Here is a 7,658-nt window from a genome sequence, read left to right on the forward strand (position 1 = left end):
TTTGTACATAAAAGACGAGAAAAAATACGGTCAATCTAATAAGAAGAAGAATCAAAACTCTCAGAGACGCAAAGGTAAATGCTTTATATGCAAACAGTCTGGTCATTGGAAAAATAATTGTCCAAAGAGAAACAACTCAAAGCAACTTAATTTTGCAAATCGTGAGAGTGCTTCTATTGATGGAAGCAGCTGTGATGCATTTGTTTGCGAGACGATTACCATCGGAGATGCTGTGACAGTAGATGATTGGGTTTTAGATTCGGGAGCCAGTGAGCACATGTGCTTTAGGCGAGAATGGTTCAGTTCTTACGAGAAGTTGGAGACACCAGTCATGATTACAGTGGGCAATGGAACCCAGATCAGAGCGCATGGTAGAGGCGATATCCATATCGAAGCATACAATCATCAACAGTGGGTTAAAAAGCGACTCACAAATGTGTATTTTGTTCCTGACATCAGAGTTAATTTGTTTTCTTCTGGAAGTGCGTTGGATAAAAAAAATTATTCCCTAGTGTCTGACAGTGAAAAATGTGAGATTTTGAAAGATGGCCAACCAGTTGCTATTGGCATCAGATGTAGTCGCCTATATAAAATGCTTTTTAGAGTAAAAAATGAAAGTGTTCATGCTAATCTAGTGTCTAAAATTGAATCTCTGGAAGTGTGGCATAACAGGTTAGGTCACATGTGCATTGGACAAGTTAAAAAAATACTTAATCAACGTGAAATTAAATTTGTTGATAACCCCAATTTTTTTTGTGATGCATGTGCTATGGGAAAAATGCATCGTTCTCCATTTGGTGAAAGTCAGTCTAGAGCAACAGAAAGAGGTGTTCTCGTGCACACAGACCTATGCGGCCCTATGCAGACGAAGTCGTTAGGAGGTTCAAGGTATTTTTTATTGTTCAAAGACGATTATTCAAGCTTTAGAAAAGTATATTTCATTAAAGAAAAAAGTGAGGTTCCGTCTTTAATTGAAAAATTTCTTAATGAAGTTCAGTCTCTTTTAAGCAATAACATTAAAACTCTCAGGTCCGACAATGGTTTGGAGTTTGTCAATAAACATGTTCAAGATCTTTTGTCAGCACGTGGGATTATTCATCAATTGTCTGTTCCTTATAGTCCTCAACAAAACGGACGTGCGGAAAGGGACATGCGTTTTATTGTGGAAATTGCTAGAACTATGCTGCATGGCAACGACTTGCCTCTTAGACTGTGGAGTGAAGCTGTCAATACGGCGGTTTATTTATTAAATCGTTTTGGACCGTCTCCTGTTAAGAACAAAAGCCCTTATGAGTTGTGGTTGCAGCAAACTCCCAGTATTAGCAATTTGAAGTCTTTTGGCAGTGAAGTTTTCATACATATTCCTAAGGAAAAAAGGCAAAAGTGGGATAAAAAGGCTTCGTCGGGAATCTTTGTTGGGTATCCAGATAATACAAAGGGGTTTCGTGTTTGGGTACCAGAATCAAACAAAATACAGCTTTCTCGTGATATTTTGTTTAAAGAGAAGGCAACCTTCAAGCTGGAAACTTCAAATGAAACTCCAAAGGAAGATATTAAGGAACCTGTTGTTGCTGTTGTTGATGAGCCGTTGAGAGGTGATGCTGTTGTTGATGAGCCGTTGAGAGATGTTGCAGTTGAGACAGATAGACTGGAGAACTTGACAGGAAGCGAAGATGATCAATTTAGTTCGGCAGAAGAGGGTGGACCGCACCGAGCAGAGGCCGAAGAAAACACTTTGATAAAAGCCAATGAGAAAACGAAAAGTAAAGAGCTAGAAGCCGCACAACAACGTCGTCGAGGTCAAAAGAAATTCGATGGAGCTTCAGATTCTGTTTTTAAGTCCAAGCTCCGCAGCAATGAAAATTGGGACGCGGGGCCTCATCCAAGTTTGGTAGCTGCAATAACAGAAGGCCATGCATTTTTGGCTGGGACGATGGAGCCATTGACCTATAGTGAAGCTATCAATTCAGAGGATTCTAAAATGTGGATGGCAGCTATGGAAGAAGAAATGGAAGCTCATCGACTGAACAAGACATGGGAGCTCGTGGATTGCCCAAAAGATAGAAAGGTAATTCCTTGTAAGTGGGTATATAAAGTTAAGCTTTCTGCTCAAAACAATATTGAGCGATATAAAGCTAGGTTGGTTATCAAAGGTTGTAGCCAACAAGAAGGAATCGACTTCAACGAAACCTTTAGCCCAGTTGCTAAATTCAATTCAATACGAACAATTATTGCCATAGCTACATGTAAACGACTTTTGTTATACCAATTTGATGTCAAAACCGCTTTTTTGAACGGGACATTAGAAGAGGACATTTATATGGCGCAGCCAATTGGATATGTGGACCAGTCGGGAAAGGTTTGTAAGCTAAATAAAACCTTATACGGCCTCAAACAAGCTTCGAGAAACTGGAACCTGACCATATCTAAACTACTCAATAATTATAATTTTATAACGTGCGCTGCTGATCCATGTTTGTTCGTGCTTCGGAAAGAGGAGAGAATTGTTATAATCGCGCTGTATATAGATGATGGACTGATGGCAGCAACCGACGTGAACGATATTTATGAGCTGATTACATACTTAAATCAACATTTGCAACTTACGATGAATAAGGCGAATTACTACCTTGGTTTGGAACTGAAGCGAAATTCTGCTGGAGATATTCATGTTTTGCAGTCTGCTTACATTCAACGTCTTTTGAGCCGTTTTAATATGGCAGAATCAAAAGGTTTTGCTACACCGTGCGAAGCAATATCAAAATCGTCACTTCTCAGTCCAACTTCTACGGATGAAACTGGTTTTCCGTACCGAGAAGCGATTGGATGCCTGATGTATCTGGCCATAGCTACAAGACCAGATATTTCATATGTTGTTGGAGTTTTAAGTCGATACCTGGACAGGCCAGCTCCACAGCATATCAAAACATTGAAACGAGTCTTTCGTTATTTGAAGGCTACTCAAAATATAGGTATATTTTTCAAAAATAAATGTAACTTAAATCTTTTATGTTATAGTGACTCCGATTACGCTGGCGATGTCGACACACGACGATCAACTAGTGGTTATATATTCCTACTAGGAGATTCACCAATTGCCTGGGGTTCACGAAGACAACGATGCACAGCACTATCATCAACGGAAGCTGAATACGTGGCAGCATCAGAAGCCGTAAAAGAACTCATGTGGATAAGAGTTTTAATAAGAGATATCCTACAAGAGTGCGATGTGCGAGCAATGCTTTATATAGACAACCAAGGAGCTTTGAAACTTATCAAAAATCCGGAATACCATTCGAGGACAAAGCATATCGACGTTCGAGTGCATTTTATAAGAGAAAAGTATTATGAAAATTTATTTGATATTTCTTATATACCAACTAATGAACAATTAGCTGACATATTCACTAAACCTTTATGTAAAGAAAAATTTGAATACTTTAAAGTTAAAATTAATATTATTTAATAATTGTTTGTTTTTGCTTTTCAATTAGAAATTGTAAATGTCAATAATGAGGGGGAGTGTTGAATATACATTATTAACTTGAATTAATTAATCACTCTCTGAATACATTCATTAGTACACTGACTTACAAATTGTTATACTTACTTTCATTACTTTACATTACATTACATTATGTAGTTCTAACCTCAAGTCTTTTGTATTAAACGCTTTAACTTCCTCTTTTTATCCTGGAAGTCAAACTGATCGGTTGTTTTATTTTTATCAGGCTCACTATAGGATTTGGGGTGGGTGCGAGTTAGGGTGGGTGCAAGGTGGAGAGGGTGAAAGGTTCGGTGAGTGCATGCAAAATTTCATATGCATCTAAATAAACTGGATATAAAAAAAGTAATTTAATTGAAATATTTTGTTTTGGTAATTTTCAATTTTCTCAAAAACTAGAAGACATAGAAACATCTAGTTTTCAGTTTTCGTTAAAAAATAAATAAGGGCAATGTATTCTAAAAAAAAAATTGTAGATAATCTAAAAGTTTCGAAATATTACACTCTAAACCATATTTTTAACTTTTTTTTTGACCAAATTTTGAGTTTAAAACAGTGTTTTTCGCAAACTATGCATAGTTTTGACTTGATTTAAAAACAAGCTACTAGACACAAGTGTTGGCTTTAAAAAAAGGTATAATACTTAATTGTAAGTATTACCGTTATTTTTTAATTATTTTTTTTCCATTTAAAGTACATGTTTTTTTAAATTGCCCCTACCGCCTAAACGGGGGGAGATAGACCCCCCCCCCTCCCATAGTAAAAAATGCTTGTATTAAGCCCCTCTACCAAAAACCGTTATTATATCTCGGCGCCAAAGTTATCGTACTCTCCCCCAAATACAAATAGAAGTACTGGGAATTTAGATTCGTCTGAAACATATCAATGTATAAAAGTACCAGCGTGTGATACTGATTTCTTTTACGGTGACTATCTCACTTGGCCGTCTTTTAGAGACATGTTTGAAGCCGTTTATAAAAACCATCCTAAGTTAGGACAGGTGCAAAAACTGTTTCATCTTCGTTCTTAAACGAAAGGCTCTGCACAAGCTATTGTTTCAAAGTTCCCTTTAACAAATGATAGTTTTGATTTAGCTTGGGAATCACTAAAAAATACATACGAAAATAAAAGAATTTTGGTGAATAATCAAGTAAAAGTTTTGTTTAACCTACCACGCATGCAAATTGAATCTGCAAAAGCAATTAAAGAATTACGAAGTTCTATAAATTATTGTCTTGCTTCATTAAAATCGCATAAAGTCACAACGCCGAATTGGGATCCAATGCTAATTTATGCTTGTTCGAATCGTTTACCTACCGAAACACTTAGTTTTTGGGAACAATCCCTTCAAGATCCAAGTGAATTTCCAACTTGGGAACAAATGGACAAATTTTTAGAATCGCGTTATAGGATTTTAGAATCTATATCAGATGTTCAATCAACATCTACTACTAGCCTCGCAAAAAAGGGTCTTAATACAAAACCAAATAATCACATGAAAGTTCAAGCTTTTCATACAAAAACATTTAACTTTTCGTGTAAAGTTTGTAAAGGACAACACCCTTTGCGCAAATGTTCAACATTTTTGGAATTACCAGTTAAATCTCGATATGAATTTGTTCGACAAAATAACATTTGTACAAATTGCTTATCCGTTACACATTCTAGTAACAAATGCAAGAGTATTTATACATGCAGCACGCAAGCATGCAAGGGTCTTCATCATACTTTATTGCATTTTGCGTCTTCTACTTCATCTCAAAATCTAAATTGACACTTCTAGCAATACTCAAGCATCAAATCTTACCAACATACAGTCCACTTCAAATCCACAACAATTATCGAATTTAGTAGATCACTCGTCTTACCATACCACCTTTGATAGAAGCGTTTTTTTAGCAAACGCTTTAATAAAAATTTTACATAATAGAAATCAACATGTATTGCAAGCTTTAATCGACCCTGGGTCTGAGGTGTCCTTCATTTCAGATCCAGTTCACAATCGACTTAAGTTACCGTTTCATTCAATAAACTCGCAAATATGTGGTATTAATTCAGCTCATGCTGCTACAGCTCAAAAACTATGCACCTTCTCACTTCTCAATGAAGAAAATCCGTCTAAGCCCATAACCGGACAAGCTATCGTTTTAAAACATTTGACCAATCATTTACCAATTTCATCTTTCCAACTTACGGATTTAGGTTCTCTTGAAGGTTTGAAACTTGCAGACCCAACGTTTAATAAGTCATCGCAAGTTGATTTCTTACTAGGTGCTGATCTTTATCCTGCCATTATACGTCCAGGACTTCTTCATATTTCACCTTCACTCATAGCTCAGAACACACTTTTTGGTTGGGTGTTGTCAGGCCCTCTTCCACACCATTTCCATACCTTTACCACCTTCATATCTAGTCAGACTGAAAGTGATATTTCATTTGACATGAATAAGTTTTGGGAGCTGGAAGAGATTCGAGATACAAAGCCTTCTATTTCTAATGCAGATCAGTATTGCGAAGACTTGTATATAAATACTACGCGAAGATTACAGGACGGTAGATATGTAGTAAAACTACCATTTAAACCTAAAACAAATATAAACAGAGGTCTAGGATTATCCAGACAAATTGCGTTATATCAATTTCTACGTTCAGAAAGGTCTCTTGCCAGTAATCCAGTTTTGCAATCAACATATTCAGAGGTTATTTCTGAATACATAAGGTTAGGCCATATGAAAAAAGTTGATGCCCAAGAAAGATTTGAAAATGGTGTAGTTTCATCTTACTACCTTCCTCATCATGCTGTGATCAAGCCAGAGAGTGTTTCTACTAAAGTTCGGGTTGTTTTCAACGCATCCAGTCCCTCTAGCAATGGAACTAGTTTAAACGACTTGTTACATGCTGGACCTGTACTTCAACGTGATCTACTAACTCTCATACTACGATAACGTTTTTTCAAATACGTGTTTAACGGCGACATTGAGAAAATGTACCGTCAGATCTTAGTAGATGCACGGGATACACCGTTTCAGCGTATTCTGTATCGCAGCACTCCATATTCTGAAATAGAAGATTATGAACTTCTTACGGTCACTTTTGGCGTAAACTGTGCCCCATACCTGGCACTTCGTACACTACTTAAACTGGCAGATGATATTGAAACTACATACCCCCTGGCTTCGAAGATAATAAGGTCAGATTTCTACGTAGACGATCTGTTATCTGGGGCTCACGACATTCTTACAGCGCGTAAATCTCAAGACGAGTTAATTGCTGCGTTTAACTCCGCAGGTTTTTCAATACGCAAGTGGACCTCAAATGAGTGTTATCTATTGAATCATTTGCCACCTGAACATGTTTTAAGTGAACACTTCTTAAATCGAGATAATGGCAGTTCAGTTAAAACTCTAGGCGTTCGGTGGAATGGAAAAGAAGATTATTTTTATTTCACGACTCAAACATTGAAAGTTTCTTCATCTTGCACTAAGCGAGAAGTATTCTCTCAAATTTCTCGGTTATTTGATCCAGCGGGATGGCTTGCACCAGTGATCATAACTGCAAAAATCTTGATGCAGCAAATATGGTCAGAAGGCACATCCTTGGATGATCATCTCACACCTATTTCAGCAGTAAAATGGAACAACTTCATACAAAATTTACCCGAAATAAAATACTTTAAGATAGCTCGCTGGACCGGTTATAGGCCTGCGACAAAGATTCAGTTTCACGGTTTTTGTGATTCTTCGGAGCAAGCTTTTTCTGCAGCTCTTTACATTCGAATCTATGAAAGCGAGCATTGTATCGATTCCAATTTGATATGTGCAAAAACTAGAATATATCCGATTAAACAGGTATCGCTTCCACGATTGGAACTATGTGGAGCAGTTCTGTTATCAAAACTCGTAAACACATATGTCCCAAATTTTCCAAATGAATCATATGAGTTATATTTATGGACTGATTCTTCCATTGTTCTATCTTGGCTCAATAAGTCACCTCAAACATGGAAAACATTTGTGGCCAACAGAATAACCGAAATATTAGAAAACGTGGGAGATACAAAGTAGAGACATGTAAAATCAGCACAAAATCAAGCTGCTACCCGTGGTAAATCACCCCAAGACCTTCAAAATAACTCGCTTTGGTGGAAAGGGCC

General features: G+C 37.0%; 1 protein-coding gene across 1 annotated transcript; it reads left to right on the top strand.

The window, feature by feature from the left end:
• The first annotated feature begins 5,179 nt into the window (after positions 1 to 5,179).
• LOC129950562 (uncharacterized) lies at positions 5,180 to 6,450 on the top strand. Its single transcript, XM_056062492.1, has 2 exons — positions 5,180 to 5,187; positions 5,436 to 6,450. Exons 1-2 carry the CDS (start codon positions 5,180 to 5,182, stop codon positions 6,448 to 6,450), a joined length of 1,023 nt encoding a protein of 340 aa, XP_055918467.1.
• Positions 6,451 to 7,658: the final 1,208 nt, after the last annotated feature.

This window comes from Eupeodes corollae, chromosome 3 (assembly GCF_945859685.1).
Source record: "Eupeodes corollae chromosome 3, idEupCoro1.1, whole genome shotgun sequence".
In the NCBI taxonomy this organism is placed as follows: Eukaryota; Metazoa; Arthropoda; class Insecta; order Diptera; family Syrphidae; genus Eupeodes; species Eupeodes corollae.